General features: G+C 39.9%; 1 protein-coding gene and 1 long non-coding RNA gene across 7 annotated transcripts in view; one reads left to right on the top strand and one right to left on the bottom strand.

Moving 5' to 3' along the window:
* The first annotated feature begins 3,481 nt into the window (after positions 1–3,481).
* LOC125897224 (uncharacterized) overlaps positions 3,482–21,876 on the top strand; it is a 31,127-nt gene continuing 12,732 nt past the window's right edge. The window contains exons 1-3 of the long non-coding RNA XR_007450396.1: positions 3,482–3,592; positions 4,174–4,239; positions 16,626–16,745. This is a non-coding gene — a long non-coding RNA (uncharacterized LOC125897224). The remainder of the gene's footprint in view (positions 3,593–4,173; positions 4,240–16,625; positions 16,746–21,876) is intronic.
* LOC125897217 (uncharacterized) lies at positions 6,194–19,520 on the bottom strand. Of its 6 annotated transcripts, XM_049590372.1 has the most exons (13): positions 12,210–12,653; positions 11,267–11,353; positions 10,787–10,873; positions 10,628–10,674; positions 10,073–10,168; positions 9,464–9,559; positions 9,125–9,220; positions 8,772–8,867; positions 8,419–8,514; positions 7,543–7,635; positions 7,189–7,282; positions 6,989–7,067; positions 6,194–6,854 (listed from the first exon to the last, which is right to left on the bottom strand). In XM_049590372.1, the coding sequence occupies exons 4-12, from the start codon at positions 10,644–10,646 to the stop codon at positions 7,016–7,018; spliced, it is 738 nt and encodes a 245-aa protein (XP_049446329.1). In that variant the 5' UTR covers positions 10,647–10,674; positions 10,787–10,873; positions 11,267–11,353; positions 12,210–12,653; the 3' UTR covers positions 6,194–6,854; positions 6,989–7,015. The 6 variants fall into 6 exon arrangements, 5 of the variants coding, with proteins under 5 accessions (XP_049446329.1, XP_049446325.1, XP_049446330.1 ...); XM_049590368.1 differs by lacking the exons at positions 6,194–6,854; positions 12,210–12,653 and adding an exon at positions 11,663–11,825 and having other exon boundaries at positions 6,969–7,067; XM_049590373.1 differs by lacking the exons at positions 6,194–6,854; positions 10,628–10,674; positions 10,787–10,873; positions 11,267–11,353; positions 12,210–12,653 and adding exons at positions 17,524–17,570; positions 17,683–17,769; positions 19,348–19,520 and having other exon boundaries at positions 6,969–7,067.

Genomic DNA, 21,876 nt, shown 5'->3' on the forward strand with positions numbered 1-21,876 from the left:
CATACTTGTTGAGAAGGAAGGGGAAATGTGGCGTCCTCATAGATGATGACACCAGCAAATCCTTCAGCATCGTCAACACACTGGACTGATATCTGCAAAATCACCAAAATGTTTCACGATAACAAAATTTATCATGCAATCATGCATTGCAATATGCTAGCAATGCTATTGTTCTATGTGTCGTAATCTGATAGCAATGCTAATGTTCCAGTCGAACACACTCGACCCTGATTCTATCAGTTGATCCACATCCAAATACAGACAGTGACTTCCTTAACTGAAGTACGTCCACATACTTTACTTAATACTTATACAGGTATATTTATTTCTGCATGTTTCAACTTACGCGGTGTCTCTCGCCAGCGGCCTCCATGTTGACGTGGCACTCTGCCTACTCTGTTGTGATGCGTTACAACACCAGCGTGATGGCGCCAGACCACGTGAGCATTACGCATGTTTATGCAGTAGTGTATTAACTAATGTACAGCAGGGTTGGGAATGTCAAAATACTTTTTGAATAATTACATGAAACCTGAGTTATGGCTGATAACTGTTTCTTAGTTGAGTCAGGTTTTGTTATTTTATCACAGAAAGAAGAATCTTTTATCAGTTTATCTCACCAACTGAAACATTGTTTGGGGCGCGGTGGCACAGTGAGTAGAGCAGGCGCCCATGTAGAAAGGTTGTGTCCCTGCTGCAGGTTCATTTCTGGCCTGCGGCCCTCAGCTGCATGCCATCTCCTCCCTCTCTCCCTCCTCCACACTCAACAACTGTCCTATCCATTGAAGGTAACCCCCCCCCCCCCCCCCCCCCACACACACACACACACAAAACAAAACCCTTAAAACATGAATCTTTTAAAACAATACTCACTGAGAAAGAGCAACTCTTTCCCTCTATAAAAATACCACAACTCCTTGGTGTTGACAGCACTTTTTTTTTACACAGCACTCAATCACATCCCGTCTACCTGGACGTCTCCCCTTTGTCTTAACAACAGTTTGTTCTAACAGAGAGTTAGAGCTCGTTGGGGTCAAAGTGACCCAAAACGTATGTAATAGTGGCATGTTTAACAAACATACTATATCTTTCTTTTTCTGTACATGATTTTAGGCAAAGTATGACCTACCTTTTTTCCTGGGATCCCTGTACAAAACGTTGTTTAGAATTTCCCTTCCAATGCCTCAGAGGGACAGACAAGTAACGTCTCCACATGGTGGTTGGGATTCTGATTCAAACCATCTAGACTTCTTCACTCCCTAAATGGAGGATAAAAATGATCTGATTTGGAAATGACGCACCTGCACAAACTTGTCTCCATTGCACCACTCAAATTACAAAGATATGCAAAACAGTCTATTTCATTTGTCCCAAGGCAAAAACACCCAGCCCTACAGTTGCTGTGAGAATCAGTACACTGCACGTTAGGAAAAACACAAAAACAAGCAAATTAAGGAAACTTCTTTACCAATTTGACAACACATGCTTTGAAAAAATACTACAAACTGAGAAAACACAACTAAATAAAGAAATGCTGCAAGAAAACAGCAGAGTTTCCAGTGTCGCTAAAACATGTTGAGCATATCCCAGCCATGTCCTTGCATGTTCAGGCAGGTTAGAATCAGGATATACAAGACTGGAGATCAACAATATGCTGACTGCTAGTGGGAGACACGATTTGAATTGTGGGCTCCACCTTGATCTTTAGTAAAGTACAACCTTGGGAGAAACAGAGGCAAAAACTGTTGTATCCAAACCAAGCAGCAACCGCCAGGGCTAAAAAATGAAGCCAATGTGGAAGTGCCAAAAACAGCAGTACTTGAAGCTGGCCTCAGAAGTAAGTCAATCCTCAAAGACCCCCATGTTAAAATATCCAACTTTACAGCAGTAATAAATAGGGGTATAAATCACCAGTTTGATCACAATATGATGTTATATTGATTCTTTGGAAAACAAGCCGATATTTGCTGATATTACAAAGTCTGTCATGATATGATTTCGATTAGATGCAATTCAGGGGTAATAAAGGAATGAACACATAATTTGAGGTAGCCAACAACCCTTTTTTTTTATCTGAAGGACATCTATAAAAAAAAACTGAACTGCTTGGCAACCAGACCAGGCCTCTAATTGAGACAGGCCTTTATTCGTCAAACTGTGTAGCCACACCTGGCTAGTAAATAGGACTGGGCTTTTAATTGAAGTTTATTTTAGTAGGCATGCATTGTTCTCCACTCTAGCTACCCTGCCACCTGAGCTGCTGCTGTTTGCTATGGACGAAACAAGTGGTAACCTCCAGGGCTGAAAATCAAAGCCAACACCCAAGTACCAAAAACAGCAGTTCCTTTAATGGCTTCTTAAGGCTGGCTAAAGAAGCCAGTCAGTCCCCACAGACCCCCATGTTAAAATGTCCATTTTTACAGCAGTAATAAACATGGTAACAGCATGGTACAAAACGGTTTTGGTCTCTAGAGCCAATTTCCCACTTTGTGACAACTCTTCAGGGGATGAATTTTTGTTCAAGATAGGTGGTGTCAAACTCATTTTAGTTATGGGCCACATACAGCCCAATATGATCTCAAGTGGGCTGGACCACTGAAACCGCTGCATAATTACCTATAAATAATTACCCCTTCTAATTTGTCCCCTTTATAGTGTAAAGAAAATCATTCTGTAAATGTTCATCCATTTACAAAACAAATGATGAGCAGCCCGAGATATCCTAAGAAAAATTCTATGCAAATTCAAAAGCATGTCTCAGTTTTCCCACATTCAGTCAGTCTGCTGCTCGCCTTTATTACATGTGACTTTTTTCATAATTTTCCACTAAAGTGAAAGCTGTTGAAGAAGCAGGTTAAGTCGTCCCCTGCCTTATAAACCATTTACAGTCTGAAGTTGTGTCAGTGCCTCAGCAGCAGGGTCCCGCACATATTGTTTTAAGATAGAGGTCTGATACAGATTCTTTTGGACCGAAGCTGCTGCTTGACAATATTTTGCACAATGTTCAGTATCTTTAAATATGGCCACATGAAGTATTCATTTAATGTAAATCTCTCCTGAAACCTCTCAGCCTTCACATGTGCATCAACATTAGGCGTGCAAAGTCATCTAGTGGGCCGGATCGGTGGGCTGGTTTTGGTCCCTGTGCCGTATGTTTGACACCCTTGGTCAAAGACCTCTTTCCAACCAACTAAAATTAGTTTAATTATGTTGATTATTTCTTCAGCTGTGGGTCAAAAGAGAGACTATACTGGTAAGTGTGTAAAGTATTTCTCCAAATTCATATTGCACTGGTGGGTGAAATGTGGTCTACAGGACAATGTTATTTCAATGCATTTAATGTTTAATATAAAAAGTCATTAATGTGGACCTATATAGTCTTTGTGAAGCGTTCAGGACACTTTGTGTGTCAGATTTGTACACTCTACTTCATTCATGGAATTTGGCTTGCGCCTACTGCTGTAATGCGCATGCGCAGCCGGTACAGCTTCGACTAGTTCAGATGTACAGACATCTTACGGCCCACTGGGACTCTCGGACCGAGGAGAAGGAGCTGACGGAAACGCGAGTCTCCATGCTACCTACATACTTTGTAAGTACCTATGCTATTGTATTTCAATAAAGCAAACCAGAAATGAACACCATTATTTTTTTTTATGCCGCGCGCGATGCGGCCCAGGCTGCCGTTGTGCCAGCTAGCTCGGCGTTAGCGTGCTAGCTTGTATGTGTGACATGGTTAATAATGTCTAGGTTAAATCCAGCTAAATTTTATATTAGGGACGTTATGTGTGGCCATTTTCTATTCATTTTGTGTGTCTAAGATGTATCTGTGCTGTTGAGATGCTTTAAATTCAGAATATATTCAGTTTGAGGGAGTGACAGCGCCACCTGCTGTCAAAATTAGTAATCAGCGGAGGACTGGGGGTAATTTCCAGAGCTATGGAGCATTTCCATGAGCCAGTTGGCTTGTCAATATTCTTTCGACAAATATGCGCTTAACTTATTCAAAAAGCACACAGAAGTTGAGCTGCCTTTAACTGTTTGTATATTCATTGTCTGTCATTAAGTTCGCCGTGTTTTTATGAAGTTAAATATTCGTTTTTATTATTTTTGCCGTCTGTGAACATTGTTTGTGTGCTGTTAGCTAACAGTAGCATGATGCCGTTTTTCCAGATCGAGCATGAGCGGGTTGTGCCCAGGAGGTCACTCAACATCATTGTCCTGTGCTGTTTATCCCAGGTACCTCTTACTGTCGCTCCATTAAATGTTGTAATATCATAAACAGGGATATATACTGTTTTTTATGGTTGGTTTCCATCTGATTTTAAATGCAGTGTTAAAAAGGTTTTTGTAAAAGTGAAACACACAAAAAAGGGGTAAAGCGGGATTTATACTTGTGTGTCGAATCGACGCCGTACCTACGGCATAGACTCTGCGTCCATGTAGAGCCTACGCCATACCCTATGCTGTAGCCTGACATGCACCTCCCAAGAAATATAAATACACGTCACAGCAACACAGACGTCCTGTCTATTTCTGTAAGCTGAAACCATTTCCCTCAGTGGAAACAAAGCTGTTATTTACTGTAATTTCACAGATAAGAAACAATAAATTGTGAAGACAATAAAGCCTCCACAAAATAACCTTTTAAGTCTTGTGTATGATTTATCCTGGCTTTATATGAGCAGGGGAAATCTCGTTGCTAAGCTAATTTATACAATGTAAAATGCCATAGGCTTGTGCTAATTATGTAAGCGTCTTATATTTGTCTGGAAAACGTGTTTAGTATAAGACAGTTGTTTTGTCAGTGAACCTTCTGAGTTGTAATGGAGCTGAATTTTGTAACGTTACCTTTGTTAAATGTTGCTGTTGTCCCTGATTTCATATAGCAGAGAGAAGTAGTGCTAGGCTAATTGATACAATGTAAAATGCCATAGGCTGGTGCTAATAACATTAGCATGTTGTATTTGTGTACTTGTGTTTGAGATTGTTCCTATTACACCACGTTAAAGTGTTTTTTGGGTGTGTTTTGAGTCAACTAAACATTACAGCACCTCACAGAAACCTCTGCCGCAGAATAGTGTTTTGGAGGCAGGGTTGCCAACTCTGGTCAGAGGGCTGGTGTGAGATTTTACCTTGTGACTTAATATCTGCTTGTGCGTGCGTGGTCATGAACATACATGGACACGGCGGCACATTTTGTTTTACCTTAAAAGACTTAATATGCACATGTGGCAAACAGCAGAAATGAGTGTACGTTTACATATTCATATCTATAGGCCTAAACCCCACATACGTCCATAGACGCTCAATATTTGTTTTACGGCGCAGATCAAGGTCAGTTTCATCAATCTGATGATAGTATTGATCATCTGCTTAAAAAATCCAGTAATATGTCCTGTTGTGAAAAAAAGAAAGATTTCAATTGATGTAAAATGATATGCTGTTCCCATGTTTGTCCACTAGATGGCTGTAGAAGGCAATGAGTGAACTTAAAGCGATACTCCGGCATTATTCAATCCATAGAGCCTGTTGTCTACAGTCACAGAATGCTGTTTATAGAAAAAACAAGGAGATAGGCGACTTCCACGCATCTACTTTGTAAGGCAATAGGCAACCAGTGTAGGAGACTAGTGGAAGGACGAAGTAGCATGAAGTGTCCACACAAACAAAACACACAAGGTCACTTAACACTGTTGTCCAGTGCTATTTATCCCAGACTTACGAAGAGTTTTCCATGAGGTGAATAAACCTGGCTATTACCACCATCTACCAGCTCCAAGTGGTCCTTAAAGAGCAGAAGACGTCAAACACAGGTCACATATGCAATCTTGGCTTTCAACAGAGAAATTTGGGTGTGATTGCTTAGTCAGGCTCCAAAATGATGACAGACTATTATTTGCACACTGTAGTGGATGAAATATCTCACTCCTGGTAAAATATGGTCTAAATGTGAACGTTCAATCTTCAAATAGTCTTTGAAAAAACTTTAACCTTTGAACCATTTCTGAATGTCTTTCACTATAGACTTTATTTAAATGCAAAATGTCTCAAAGTTCACATCTTGATTTTAACAAATGTGCATTTTGATAATGAATACATGGGAAATGTTGAGAGTGAAATTAATTGATTATATTACTATGTGGAATTCAAAGAAAGGCTTTTGACACTGTAGGCATGCCAGGTGAAATTGTGGCTTTAATTGAAGTATCTTTACATGAATACTTTTTATGCTGCTGGTTAAAGAAATACAGATTGGAAACCAAAAACAAAATCACAAAAACTCTATGATAGTGTGATAGTTGTGGTATCATAACAGCCTGTCACAGGTTACAGTGTGATAATTAGAGGAGAAATAGCAGAGCATAAAGGTCCAGGTGGGAAAAAAACAACTCAATCATTCACCTTTTGATTTACATATATACATCCCAGGTGACATTTTTTGTATTTGGGAACTGTTAAATGTGTAATTTGTGGTAGATTTTATTTGTTGAACTAATAATATTGTATACAGAATCTGAATCTCACTCTGAGTTACTGTTGTTGTTCACAAACTAAAGAAATGAGAGATCATTTTAGTTTTTACTGAATATTTGAAACAGTAAAACTATATATATGTGTGTGTGTGTGTGTGTGTGTGTGTATGTAAACTATATTTGTTTGTTGCGATACTGTTTTCTTAAGTTGATAATAAAAAATATATCTTTTTTTAACTTATTTCAGTCACATTGTCCAGAATATCGTTATCGAAAAAATACCCTTAGATACAATGATACTAATTTAGGGCCATAACAACTACCCCTATATTGTAGACCATTTCTTGATTTGCTGCAGTCTCCGCTGCCTAATAAATGCTGAAAAAGAAATAGGACAACACATAAAATTCTGGTTTGTAGTTCACAGTTTGGAACAGCATCAGTTGTACATAAATATTTAAATAATCTGAATACAAGAACACACATTGGCCATTAATTGTAAATGAAATTACATTTTATTATGTTTAAAATTTGAAAACTCATGCTGATGGCTGTAGCTGCCTCCAGTGGTTCTCTTCACCCTCCTGTAGACTGCGGGAAAAACAACATATGATAATTCAAATAATTAACTGTGTACTATGAGTCTGTTTTGAGTTTTTGCCATTTTTTAGAAAAGGCTTTAGATTGAAAGATCTTTATTTTATTTTTTTACCTGGTCGTTGAATTAATAAGTCTGTGGAGGACCCCAATCCATGTCTTCCACACCTTTATTCTGATAATGGGCAAACTGGAAAGGTCCCACAGAACTACAGTGAAACAGTTGCACAGAGAGAGATACATAAATTAGACAGGTTAAGTCTGTAGTATTAACAAATATTGATTAGTATATTACTAAAGTTAAGTCAAGTCCACACATGGCATGTACGAAGTGCACAAGTTAGATCACATTAATACAAGATATGGGAGAAACATGAGCGGTAAGACAATTAAATATTAGGCATCCCAGGTGGAATAACAGTCTGTGACATATAGAGAAAAAATAATATTATGCTGTGACTGTTTTTACCTGGCAGGTGAGTTATTAGTCTGTGGAGGATCCCAACCCATGTTCTCCACATCCCCATTGTCAGAGGGGACAGTTTTGGGAGGTGGCACAGAACTACAGTAAAAACGTTGCACAGACAGATAAGTAATATGAACAGATATGAATGGTGAAGTTAGTTCACACATTAAATGTACAAAGTATACATGCACAGCTGTCAACTGAGAGTCACACAAATGACGGATTTCACACGCACTCACACTACGCCGCTATTTCTCACTTCATGCTGTCAGAGATAATACTGATTGACATTCTGCTGCGGAACTTTAGCTTGCTTTTATGCAGAAGGACAACGTCGTGGTAATTTAAGACGAGACTTTACTTACTAGATAGTGGTAATGCACCTGACTTCAAGCTGCCAATAAACTTTACTAGCGTGCCAACCTTAAAAAGAATTTCATGGGGCGTTGGTGGCTTAGTGGTAGAGCAGGCGCTCCATGTACAAGGCTGTTGCCGCAGCGGCCCGGGTTCGACTCCAGCCTGTGGCCCTTTGCTGCATGTCACTCCCTCTCTCTCTCCCCTTTTCACACTTGTCTGTCCTATCCATTAAAGGCTACAAAGGCCCCAAAAAATATCTTTAAAAAAAAAAAAAGAAAGAATTTCACAAGTATGGCTCGAGTCGGTCGACGCATGCGGTGTGTATTACAGTTTTATTACTTCTACAGTGGTGTTTTTCAATTTAGTTTCATGTTTTTGTTATGCAGAAATACAGTTCGATTAATAACGTCGGTACTTGTAGTGACATATGTGTTGGTGTGCAATTTAAAAACTTACGCACCCCAGTCTGTTACAGTCTGTGACATAAAGTATAAAAAAATATTAGGCTGCGACTGTTTTTACCTGGACAGTGAATTACTGCCAGTCTGTGGAGGATCCCAATCCATGTCCTCCACGTCTCCATCGTCAGAGGAGACGGGTTGGAAAGGTGCCACAGAACTATAGTACAACAGTTAGACAGAAAGATACATAAATTAGACAGGCTGAGTCTGTAGTATTAACAAATATTGATTCGTATATTACTAAAGTAAGTTAAGTCCACACATGACATGTACAAAGTGCACAAGTTAGATCACATAAACTCTTGTTATCGAAGAAACATGATCGGTAAGACAGTTAAAACATTGGGCATCCCAGGTGGTATAACAGTCTGTGACATGAAGAGTGAAAAAATATTAGGCTGCGAGTGTTTTTACCTGGACAGTGAATTACTGCCAGTCTGTGGAGGATCCCAATCCATGGCCTCCACCTCTCCATCGTCAAAGGAGACAGGTTGTAGAGGTTGCATAGAACTACAATACAACAATTAGACAGAAAGATACATAAATTAGACAGGTTAAGTCTGTAGTATTAAAAAGTATTGATTAGTATATTACTAAAGTAAGTAAAGTCCACACATGGCATGTACAAAGTGCACAAGTTAGATCACATAAACTCTTGTTATCGAAGAAACATGATCGGTAAGACAGTTAAAACATTGGGCATCCCAGGTGGTATAACAATCTGTGACATGAAGAGTGAAAAAATATTAGGCTGCGAGTGTTTTTACCTGGACAGTGAATTACTGCCAGTCTGTGGAGGATCCCAATCCATGGCCTCCACCTCTCCATCGTCAGAGTTGGCAGATTGGAAAGGTCGCACACAACTACAGTAAAAAAAATTGCACAGACAGATAAGTAAAAGTAACAGATATTAATGGTAATTGGATAAATTTAGTTCACACATTACATGTACAAAGAGTACAAGTTAGATCACATTAACTCTTGCTATGACAGATGCTGCTATCAGAAACATGAGCAGTAAGACAATACAACATTACACTACCCGGGTGGTATAACAGTCTGTGACACAAAGAGAAAAAATAATCTTAGCCTGCGACTGTTTTTACCTGGCTGATGAATTACTATAAGTCCCTGGAGGATCCCAATCCATTTCCTCCACGTCTCCATTGTCACAGTTGGCAGGTTGGAAAGGTCGCACAGAACTACAGTAAAAAATTTGCACAGAGAGATAAATAATATGAACAGATATGAATGATAATATAACTAAAGTTAATCCACACAGTACAACAAAAACACATAGCAATACGGAATAAAAATAGAAACAATCAACCGAGGAAAAACAATAAATCATAGGCAGATACATAGACAATGCGTACTTCAGTAGTGTACTTCAGTAGTGGACTGAAGTGGAGTAAGTAAAATTGGATATGGGCTTTATTTCAGTGGTTGGAGGTATGTCCTTCCATCAGGTAGTGTTTATATGTGTTTTAAATGTGTGTCTTTTGTATTATGGGATCTCATTACAGATCTTAGTGTAAGTGTGACAAAATGATCTCTGACCACAATTTTTTTTGTTAAGTGGCTCAGGAATAAGTACACCACTGAGTAACTCTTGCTATGACAGGTGCTGCAAGTGGTAAGACAAACCATTACGCAGGTGGTATAACAGTCTGTGACATACAGAGAGAGAAAAAATAAGCTGCGACTGTTTTTACCTGGCTGATGAATTACTGTCAGTATGTGGAGGACCCCACTCCATGGGCTCCACATCTCCATTCTGATAATGAGCAGGTTGGAAAGGTCGCACAGAGCTACAGTAGAACAGTTGCACAGAGAGATACACAAATCAGACAGGTTAAGTCTGTAGTATTAACAAGTATTGATTAGTATATTACTAAAGTAAGTTAAGTCCACACATGGCATGTACAAATTGCACAAGTTAGATCACATTAACTCTTGCTATGTGAGAAACATGAGCGGTAAGACAATTAAAGCATTAGGCATCCAGGTGGTATAACAGTCTGTGACATAAAGAAAAAAAAATCCTCAGCTGATAAATAATAGTGCTTAAGACATTTTATCAATTTAAATGTGGGACTTTATTTATATCTTGCACTGCACTGTAGCTGCACCATAATTTTGATTATACTTTGATATGTCTTCATATAAGCTTATTTTAACTTTATTGATTTGTTTGTTTTATTCCTTTAAAAGTATCTTTTTGTGTGTACGTCTTTGTGTCTCACATAAAGGACTTTAAATTTCCTAACCTGTAAGGGCCTTGTCCATCACCAAAAACAGTCCAGCCTATGGCACCCTGAAAACAAAACAAAACACATGACATGCACTGCATAAAAATGTATTATGTAAGAGTGTGTATTTAAACAGAATGAGATTCTACACTTCAAATGAAATGGTATAAATCTTACTTGTTGAAAACGAAGGGGAAATGTTTGATCGCCATAGGCGATCACACCACCGAACCCATCAGCATTGTCCACACACTGGGTGGAAATCTGCAGTAAAAATGTATAACGATGATGAATTGCTCCATGTAATTCCCATATTACGACACCAAACTGTAACACTTTAACAGAACATTTCTTAAATTATGCCAAATTTCTCAACATGCTAACAACATTAATATTTCAAACAAAGACACTTTGATTGTGATCAAAGTGTCTTTGTTTGAAGCTGCTGTAGTTGCACATACTTGCAACACTTGTGCTTCTTTGTGTATGTATTATTTCAGAAAATTAAGTGTATGTGTTGGAGTGACAGTGAGTGCCTATCACAGACTACAGCTGTAAAACGTGTTTGTGGTGTTGACAGGACTTTTTACTCAGCACTGCTCCCAAATACCAGATAACACTGTGAATGTTCTCTAAAATAAACAGTATAAATCTTACTTGTTGAAAGGGAAGGAGAAATGTGGCATCGCCATAGACGACCACAGCAGGACACCCATGAGCATTGTTGGCACACTGCCTAGAAATCTGCAAAATCATCAAAATGCATTACCATAGTGAAACTCATTGTGTAATACCCACATTACATCACCAAACTGTAACACTTTCACAGCAAGTTTCTCAAATTAAAGTCACATCCCTTCCCATGCTAACAGTGCTGTACGTGAAGGAAATGCTAACAGTGCTAATCTTTCGGACGAACACAAACTCATCTCTGATTCAGTCAATTCACCAAGTCAATCTGCATCCCAATACAGTGACTTCCTCAACTGCAATACTTATATGTTTTACCATATACTATTACAGGTATGTTTATTTCAGCTTGTCAAAACTTACCCGCTGCCTTTCACTAGAGGTAGCCATTTGTGGTACGACGCACCAGCGTCATGGCGTCAGACCACGTGTGTTACACGTTTTTATGCAATAGTGTATTAACTAATGCACAGCAGTGTTGACAAAGTAAAACTACTTTTTAAATAATTACATGGAACCCTTTGTTTACTGAGTTATAGCTGATAACTCTTTCTTAGTTGAGTCAGGTTTTGTTATTATTATCACAGAAAGAAGAATCTCAGAATCAGTTTATCTCACTAACTGAAACATGAATCTTTTTTGAAACTACACTCACTGTGAAAAGATAACAGGAGCTCTTTCACTCTATAAAAATACCGCAACTCCTTGGTGTTGACAGCACTTTTTTACGCAGCACTCAATCACATCCCGTCTACCTGGACGTCTTTGTCTTTGACAACAGTTTGTTCTAACAGAGAGTTAGAGCTCGTTGGGGTCAAAGTGACCCAAAACATTTGTAACATTAGCATGTTTAACAAACATACTATATCTTTCTTTTTCTGTACATGATTTTAGGCAAAATATGACCCACCTTTTTTCCTGGGATCCCTGTACAAAACGTTGTTTAGAATTTCCCTTCGTTCACATTGGTCTGCTCTTGTCTAATGCCTCAGAGAGACAGACAAGTAACGTCTCCACTTGGTGGTTGGGATTCTGATTCATACTACCTAGACCTGTTCACTCCCTAAATAGAGTATCAAAATGATCTGTGTTGGAAAAGACGCACCTCCACAAACTTGTCTCCATTGCACCACTCAAATTCCAAAGATTAGCAAAACAGTCTATTTCATTTCTCCCAAGGCAGAAAACCCAGCCCTACGATTGCTGTGAGAATCAGTACACTGCACGTTAGGAAAAACACAATTTGACAACATGTGCTTTGAAAAAATACTACAAACTGAGAAAACACAACTAAATAAAGAAATGCCGCAAAAAGATATCAGAGTTTCCAATGTTGAGCCCAGCATATCCCAGCCATGTCCTTGCATGTTCAGGCAGGTTAGAATCAGGATATACAAGACTGGAGATCAACAATATGCTGACTGCTAGTGGGAGACATGATTTGAATTGTGGGCTCCACCTTGATCTTTAGTAAAGTACAACCTTGGGAGAAACAGAGGCAAAAGCTGTTGTATCCAAACCAAGCAGCAACCGCCAGGGCTAAAAATGGCCACTTGGGGGTGGCTTCAAAAGTGAGTCAATCCTTAAAGACTGTTTCCCATGTTTAACTTTACATCAGAAATAAAAAGGGGTGTAAATTACCAGTTTTATCACAGTAAGATATTTTATCGATTATATGGAAAATCATACGATATTAAGTCTGCCACGATATGATTTCCATTCGATGCGATTCAGGGGGCTGTGATCAATATAAGATATTATATGCCCATATAACACAAGCAGTTACAGAAGAAGATGCCACCTCTTTCTTTCCTGCTTTTGGCCATAAAAGATTAAAACAACACATTAATAATATAAATAACTGTAACTGCTAAAGTGCAGTAAATTTTACTTTAAACGGACTCCACTAACACATAAAACAGCACATGGGATAAGTTAACCTTCAGGGCTTTCTGTCAGAGAGCCCCTTCTGGGAGAAATATTTTCATGATAATCCAAACCATGATCTTTTTCTGAAAACTATCTGGCTTAAAGCTCTGAAGTCAAACTTCTCCCAACAGCCATAAAACATGGATTAATAACAAGATCATTTAACAATAGTATAAAATTCAGCAGTTTTTTGCTGGTCACACATTTTAACTTAAGCATGTTTACATTGCATAAATTAGCCCAGCAGCTAGCAGACTTTTTCCCCCCTACTCATAGCTTAACAGATTATTATTTTTCGTAATCACTATTGTCTTAAATTGCTGCATCTCCCGACAGATTAGATTAACCTTGATCTGACAATATTGTTGATAGTTTCACTTTGCATCGATGACACTGGATCACTGATCATCGAATGGATATGTCGATCCACATCAATGGATCATTACACCCCTAGAAATAAACAAGTTACGCATAATTAAGGGTGGGCCACTCTGAGTGACTGGCTGTCTGCAGATACTTGACTCGTTCGAGATGAACTGCGCCTTGCCTGGAAAGTGGACAAGATCAGGCGGCTGCAGCAGGGGGTGGTGACAGAAAGTTGCGGTCAAGTCAGACAGTTTCCGGCAGCCTTCAGTCTGTACAGTAAGTCAATGAAACACTCACATCCTGTTAAGTCGGATGCTGATTTATTAAAAATGTTATCAGACTCACATATCTGTTTGTTTTGTTTGTTATTATAGAGTAACCTATTGAAATGCTTTACAGGCGATCTGTAATTTATGTTCAGACTTTGTACATGGGGTGCCAGCCCTACCAGGTGAGCTACTGCGTGCCCCAGAAACTGACCAAATTGTGTGTATGCCCAGCTTACATGTTGTGTCACTGTGGTGAGTGCAGTTTTACACAGGCAATTGAAGGGCAGCTTAATATGGTGTAGTGTAATTAGCACATTGTGACAGATTATATTACAATGTAGATTTCAAAGAAAGACCTCTGACACTGTTGGTATGCCAAGCAAAATTTATTATTGCTTTAACAGAAGGATCTGTACAAGGATATTTTTTTATGCTGCTGGTGAAAACTGAAAAATACAGATTGAAAACAGGGAGACAGATAGCTTTGTTTTGGTTTTTTGAGCCTAATAAATACTCTCAGTAAAGAAATAAGACAGCACATAAAATTCTGGTTTGTATTTCCCGCTTTGGGCCAGCAACAGCTATACCTAAATATATAAATAATCCCTATTACGAGAACTCACATTAGCCAGTAATTGTAGCAACTGCATATTATCACAATGTAAACTAAGCACAAAAAATAAGGAAAGTTGTGTAAATAAGATAAAGATTGCATAGCAGGATCCGCTATTGTTGGTAGATTATTTCTTTGTTCTAACAATGCTTCTTGGCAAAAAAAATCTTATACCGTTGGAAAGCCTGTTTATTTCCATTTTAAATTGTGCCACATTTGTAAGGAACATGCATTTGTGGGATGAGCAGCAGAGCTGAGTGTGTGGGCTGCGCCCATGAAAAAAATTGGTAAATCTTCTCTGCCAATGCCAAACAGCTTTTTTTGATGTTGACTCTTGTTTTGAGCTTCTGGTACCCCCAGGTGATTGGCACCTGATTGTCAGCACCTGTGAGCATGGGCACTGCTACAGTGGTCAGTTGGTGTCTACTCCAACAATCGGCATGCCACATTTGACTGTTCTGGATAGGGCCCGTGCGATAGGGCAACTTCAAGCTGGTGTTTCGCAAAACCAAGTTGCAGCATTATTTGGAGTGAGCCCTAGTACCATCTGCAAACTGAAGGCCAAGTTCTATATAACAGGGGATGTCAGAAACAGGCCGTGAAGTGGGCGTCCCAAGAAGACCGTTTCCTCATCCTGTCAGCACTCAGGAACCATATGCAGTCTTCTACAGATTTGCAGTCAAGGTTTGCAGGACTATATGGCCGATGGCTCTCTGCCCAGACAATCTGGAACAGACTGCACGCAGCCAATCTCTGGTCTCATAGGGCTGCCAGGAGGCCTGCCATGACTGCCCTTCACCGCCAGACCCGTTTGTGCTGGTGTTGGCAATATGTGCACTGGAACCTGAACATGTGGAGGAATGTTATGCTCAGCGATGAGTCCAGATTCTGCCCACAGCAGTTGGATCGTAGGGTCAAAGTGTGGAGAAGACGCGGAGAACGCTTTGCTGATTGCTGCACCGACAGAGTAACATCTTTTGGCGGAGGCAGTGTGATGGTGTGGGGCGACATCTCCTCACTGGCAAAACAAGGTTTGTCATCATTGGAGGCAATCTCAATGCAGAGAGATATCAGGATAAAATTCTGCAACCAGTGGCAATCCCATATCTCCACAGTCTGGGACCGAACTCTATCCTCCAAGATGACAACGCTCGCCCCCACAGAGCGGAATTTATCAGAGACCAACACAACCATGTTGGCTGGCTTGCGACAAATGCTGGTTGAAGAATGGGATGCCATCACACAGCAGTGTGTGACCAGGCTGGTGACCAACATGAGGAGGAGGTGTTAGGCTGTTGTGGCTGTGTATGGTTCTTCCACACGCTACTGAGTTAAATTAATAAATTGTTAAATTGCCAGTATGTCTTGTTTCTTCAGATTTCAATCATCCAATCCACCAAACAACACCAAACAGTCAACAGCAAAAAAAAAAAAAAAAAAAAAAAAAAGCTGTTTGGCATTGGCAGAGCTGATTTGGCAAATTTTACATGGGTGCAAGCCACACACTCAGCTCTGCTGCTCATCCAACAAATGCATGTTCCTTACAAATGTGGCACCATTTAAAAGGGATATAAACAACCTTTCCAAGATTTATTTCCAACAAGCATTGTTTCAACAAAGAAATAATCTACCAAACACAAATTTCATTACTTTTTGTGCTTAGTTTAGAACATTCCACTGATGTCCTGAGAAAAAAAAATGTAGACAATAACAATACATACATAACTGAATTATCATAAAGCTTTGAAAACAGGAAAAATGCATGGAAAGCCACAGGTCCTAATGAAATGGTAGGGTGCTGAAACACTGTGCTTACCAACTAACTAAAGTGCTAAATAACATTTTCACTGCCACATGATGGATCAGCAGCAATATGCACCCAACCCAATAGATCTACAGACAATGCTGTCGCTACATTACTACATGCAGTACTAAGCCATTGGTCCTCTTCTTCTCTTCTTCTTCAGTCAGCCCTTTCACCCTCCTTTAGACTGTGGGAGACACAACAGAGAAGTTTATAATGACTGATATTATGATAATTCAAATACTTAACTGTGTACTATGAGTCTGTATTTGCTAATCTGCAGATTGATGCATCTCTTTCTTTTCTTTCCTTTTTTTTTTTTTTACCTGGCTGGTGAATTATTAGCTGTATGCAGAGGATCCCAGTCCGTGTCCTCTACGTCTCCATCGTCAGAGTGAGCAGGTTGGAAAGGTGGCACAGAACTACAGTAAAAAAGTTGCACAGAGAGATAAGTGATATTAACAGGTATGAATTGTAATATAAGTTAATTCACACAATGCATGTACAAAGAGTACAAGTTAGATCACATTAACTCTTGCTATGACAGATGCTGCTATCAGAAACATGAGCGGTAACACAATTGATCTTTCACTACGCCCGCCCCTTTGTGATGGTACAAGCTGTCAGAGTAAGCATGGACACTGTAACTACCTGCACTTCAGTCTTCAGTTAAAACATTATGCATTTCAGGTGGTATAATGATCTTTGACATACACAGTAAAAAAAATATTAGCCTGTGACTGTTTTTACCTGGCTAGTGAATAACTGTCAGTCTGTGGAGGATCCAAATCCGTGTCCTCCACGTCTCCATCGTCAGAGGAGACAGGCTGGAAAGGTCGCACAGAGCTACTGTAAAAAAGTTGCGCAGAGAGATACATAAATCAGACAAGTTAAGTCTTTAGTCTTAACAAATATTGCCTGGTATATTACTAAAGTAAGTTGAGTCCACACATGGCATGTACAAAGTATACAGAGAAACATGAGTGGTAAGACAATTAAAGCATTAGGCATCCAGGTGCTATACAGTCTGTGACATGAAGAGTAAAGACATCCTCAGCTGATAAATAATAGTGCTTAAGACATTTTATCAATTTAAATGTGGGACTTTATTCATATCTTGCACTGCACTGTAGCTGCACCATAATTTTGATTATACTTTGTGATATGTCTTCATGTGAGCCTATTTCAACTTTCTAGTTTACTTTGGTGTATTCCTCACATAAAGGACTTTAAATTTCCTAACCTGTAAGGGCCTTGTCCATCACCAAAAACAGTCCAGCCTATGGCACCCTGAAATCGAAACAAAACACATGACATGCACTGCATAAAAATGTATTATGTAAGAGTGTGTATTTAAACAGAATGAGATTCTACACTTCAAATGAAATGGTATAATTCTTACTCGTGGAGATGGAACTGGAAATGTTTGATCGCCATAGACGATCACACCACAGAACCCGTCAGCATTGTCCACGCACTGGATGGAAATCTGCAGTATCATCAAAAATGTATAACGATGATGAATTGTATCATGAAATTTCCATATTACGACACCAAACTGTAACACTTTAACAGCACATTTCTTAAATGAATGTTGAATTCCTCTACATGCTAACAGTACTACAGGAAGAGGAAATACTAGCAATGCGGCGCTGTTTCGGAAAAACACACTCGACTCTGATTCAATCAATTCACTAAGTCGATCCACATCCAAATACAGACAGTAACTTCCTTAACTGCAGTACTTCCACATATTTTACCCAAAACGTGTACAGATGTGTTAATTTTAGCCTGTGTGAACTTACACGTTGTGTTTCACCGAAGGATGCCATTTTGCACTCTCTGTTCCCTGTTAAAATGAATGGTACGTCACACCAGCGTGGTGGCGTCAGACCACGTGACTGTTATGTGTTTTATGCAATATTGTAATAATTAATGTTTTGTTGTTTTTATCACACAAAGAAGAATCTTTTATTTACTTATCATGCCAACAAAAACATGATTCATTTTCAAAACAACACTAACTGTGGAGATATCATGGTACCTCTCTCCCTCCAAAAAATACCAAAACTACTTGATGATGACAGCACTGTTAACGCAGCACTACTTCTACTAAATCCCACTTATTAAACTTTTCTTATTGAAGTTTCTTTAACAATTTGTTCATAAAAGGTCCAACAGAGAGTGAGAGTTCTTTGGGTTCTACTTGACCCAAATATCAACATACTATATATCAGTGGCGGCTGCTGGTCTTTCAAACCGGGGAAGCTCATTTTAAGTTTACATCATAAAATCTGTCATATTGTAGCGAGGCAGTAACTTATAAAAGGAACACTTAATTGAAGCCGTTTTTCAACCACACTCGTGCCATAGAACCACAGCAAAACACACCTCAAAGATTTTCAGATGGGTTTAACGGTGAACATGGGCTATATCGCTTGTAAATAAGGAACTCCGGACGGCACTCTGTCAGGAGACTCCACTCGCCGATGCCGGTGTATATTTCCAAAGCACTGTCAATCACAAAGTGGTTCAGCCTTTTAGACAATTCCGCCAATCAGCATGCAGACACCAAGCGTCCTCTCCCGCCTACCGTTCCACGGAAGCTGAGCCTCCCAGGAAGTGACGATTTTGTCGCATTTATCCAGTGACTGTCTCACTTTGCTGCATGAAAAAACCCTGCTCAGCGCTGTCTCATAGGAATGCTTGGAGGCTCCGCGCCCACTGTGCTGACACGAGAATGTATAACAGGGAGGTCGTGTTTGAAAACTGGTGATAAACAGCTGACGTTTGAACATCATAGTCATAATGTTAAACGCATCCTAGCGTTCTTATTTTAATGTAAATTCAATAATTCAACGGTGCATATTTGACCATTTCTTCTATGAAATCTTAGGGGAAGTTCAGCCTCCCTTTGTCTGTCTGTCTGTCTGTCTGTTTATCTATCTATCTATCTATCTATCTGTCTGTCTGTCTGTCTGACTATCTATCTATCTATCTATCTATCTATCTATCTATCTATCTATCTATCTGTCTGTCTGTCTGTCTGTCTGTCTATGTATCTTACCTCTTGTCTTGAGATCGTTGTGCAGAACGTAAATTAGATATTCCCTCTGTTCATGTTGGTCTGCTTTGGTCCGCTGTCTCAACTGAGAGACAGAGAAGTAATGACTCTACTTGCCTGCTGAAATTCTGATTCATACCATCGAGACTCCTCCAGTCCCTAAATAGAGGATTTAAAAAAACTGTCTTGGAAATAATGACATCAACTCTGGAAATACTTTCCTTATGAAGCCTGTTTCAGTTCTCCATTCCCAGAAACTCCACCTCTTTGACCTCTAGAGCACGATCTACTGAACCTCAAAGGGTAACTTCAGCATTTTTCAACCAGGACCCTGTTTTCCCTATGTTTCTGTCTTACTCACTGATGTGAACAACATTTTTTAGTAGTTTAATCACAGTAAGCAGATGACAGGCTACAGATTACAGTGTAAAAGTGAACCACCACATCACTGCTGATTGCCACAGAAGACAGTGAATGTAAAGGAAAACTTTGCTGATATTGAACCAGCTGTGTGGCATTGCAGTGTGTGCAGATGAACGGTGTTTGGCTTCACCCTGGACCTCCGCTGCCGGACGGGCAGGGATCTTTGGGGGAAATCAAACAACGTTCATTCAGCTGGTTGAATATCAGCAGAGTTTCCCTTCCTCTGGGGGCGGGACTTAGCCAAGGGTCAATTGTAGAGCAGACGGGGAGAGAAAGAAAGGGGGACAGCAGGCAGTGGAGGGTAAACCAGCTGCTGAGGGTGGTGTTACTGTGGGGCTGTGACCCTGTGCCCACAGAGGAAGAGTGCCTATGTTGTAAAGAATGCGACCTGTTGCTGCTCGATTGTGGTAGTCTTGATATGTCCAGGGATCATACCTTGTACAAAGGACAACATTGTGTCACCATGTGAGAGGATTTCCCCTCTCTGATCAACAGGGCTGTGCTGGAGACATTCTTTTATGCGCCCAGAATAAACATAAGATTTTAGAACAAGACTTCTCTTTGAGCGAGACTTAGGTACACTAAGAAACAGACTGGATTGAGAAAAAGGCAAAGAGATACTTCAAACACTTGAAATAACAACCTGAGCCTGTGTGCAGTAAAAATAACCACTTTAATAGACACACATTAGGCCCGTTTCCACTGAAGAAGTTCCAGGTACTATTTGGGGGGCAGGAACTACTACAGGAACGTCCTCTTGCTCGGCCCTCTCAACCGCCGTGTCTCCATTGAGAGCGGAGTAGGAGGAAGGTTCCTGTAAAGTTACTGGGCTCTGGATGTGATGTAATCGTTGCGTGACCATTTTGACCAGGGCGACGTAGGGACGTAGTTAGCTGTTAGCCATTAGCGGTGTCTGTATTACAGTTTTTCTCGATTGGTTTGGCTCATTTCTTGAAACAGAAATTACATTCTCAAAGCTTTAAGTGCATTTGGCAAAATAGTCCAATGGTTCAGCACAACACTATGGCTCACCTGCAAAAGGTCATATCTCTCCCAAAACAGTTAACTCATGCTTCAAACTAAGTCCCTTTCTCATATAAATAGTCAAGGCCCCCAAACACAAGTTTCCTTCTCAATTGCTTTGACTCATTTCTTGAAACAGAAATGACATTCTCCAAGCTCTACATGCATTTGCCAAAATAGCCTGGATGGTTCAGCACAACACCATGGCTCACCTGCAAAAGGTCATATCTCTCCCAAAACAGTTAACTCATGTGTCAAAACTAAGCCATTTCCTCATATAAATAGTCAATGGCCCCAAAATGCAAAGTCTCTTTGGCATTGTGTAAGCACTGTTGGTCAAAATGTTTAGATGTTTTGTCACTATGGCAGTGGACCATGGAAATATCACTTATGTCACATTTCAATCTTGGTCCAGATCATTCACTGACAATGAATGGTTACTGCAATTGATGCCTTTTGTCTAGCTACCAGAAATCAAACTGTATCAAACTGAAAAAAATGATGGACCTACACTGTCATGGAAATTGTTACTGTATTTTTATTCACAAACATAAAGTAACTGCCAACATCACAGTAAAAAGAAAATGTATACAGCAAAATATACTGTACTGTAAACACATCAGCACAAAAAAAGGAAAATTATATGCAATATCGTTCACACCAGTAACTCCACCTCAATGGTCATCCTCCTCATCCTCACTCTCGTGGTCGTCCTCTCTCTGCTGTCTGGCCACAGATTTTCATCCACATCACACCTGATATTCTCCCTTGCGATGCAATGGGGGAAGAATCTACGTGCATGCCGCAACCATCCCCTGCACTGATCTGCTGTGACATTGTCACAGCAAGCATCCATTGCTTCAAGCAGGGACCTCTGGTTCTGAGCCCGATGCTCATACACCCCCCACCTCCAAGCAGAGAAAAAGTCCTCAATTGGATTGAGAAATGGGGAGTAAGGTGGTAGGAGCACCATTAGCAGTCTTGGGTGGGCAGTGAACCAGGCCCTGATGAGCGGGCCGCGGTGGAAGCTGACATTGTCCCACACAACTACAACTTTGAGTGAGGCCCTACCAAACCTCTCTCATT

Source organism: Epinephelus fuscoguttatus, linkage group LG11 (genome assembly GCF_011397635.1).
Source record: "Epinephelus fuscoguttatus linkage group LG11, E.fuscoguttatus.final_Chr_v1".
Lineage (NCBI taxonomy): Eukaryota > Metazoa > Chordata > Actinopteri > Perciformes > Serranidae > Epinephelus > Epinephelus fuscoguttatus.

Coding starts and splice junctions, on each gene's coding strand:
- LOC125897217 (XM_049590368.1), bottom strand. CDS start 11,689: ATGGCTACCTCTAGTGAAAGGCAGCGG. Junction 11,354..11,662: donor CCTCTAGTGAAAGGCAGCGG/GTAAGTTTTGAC, acceptor ATGATTTTGCAG/ATTTCTAGGCAGTGTGCCAA. Junction 9,221..9,463: donor TATAGTAATTCATCAGCCAG/GTAAAAACAGTC, acceptor TTTTTACTGTAG/TTGTGTGCGACCTTTCCAAT.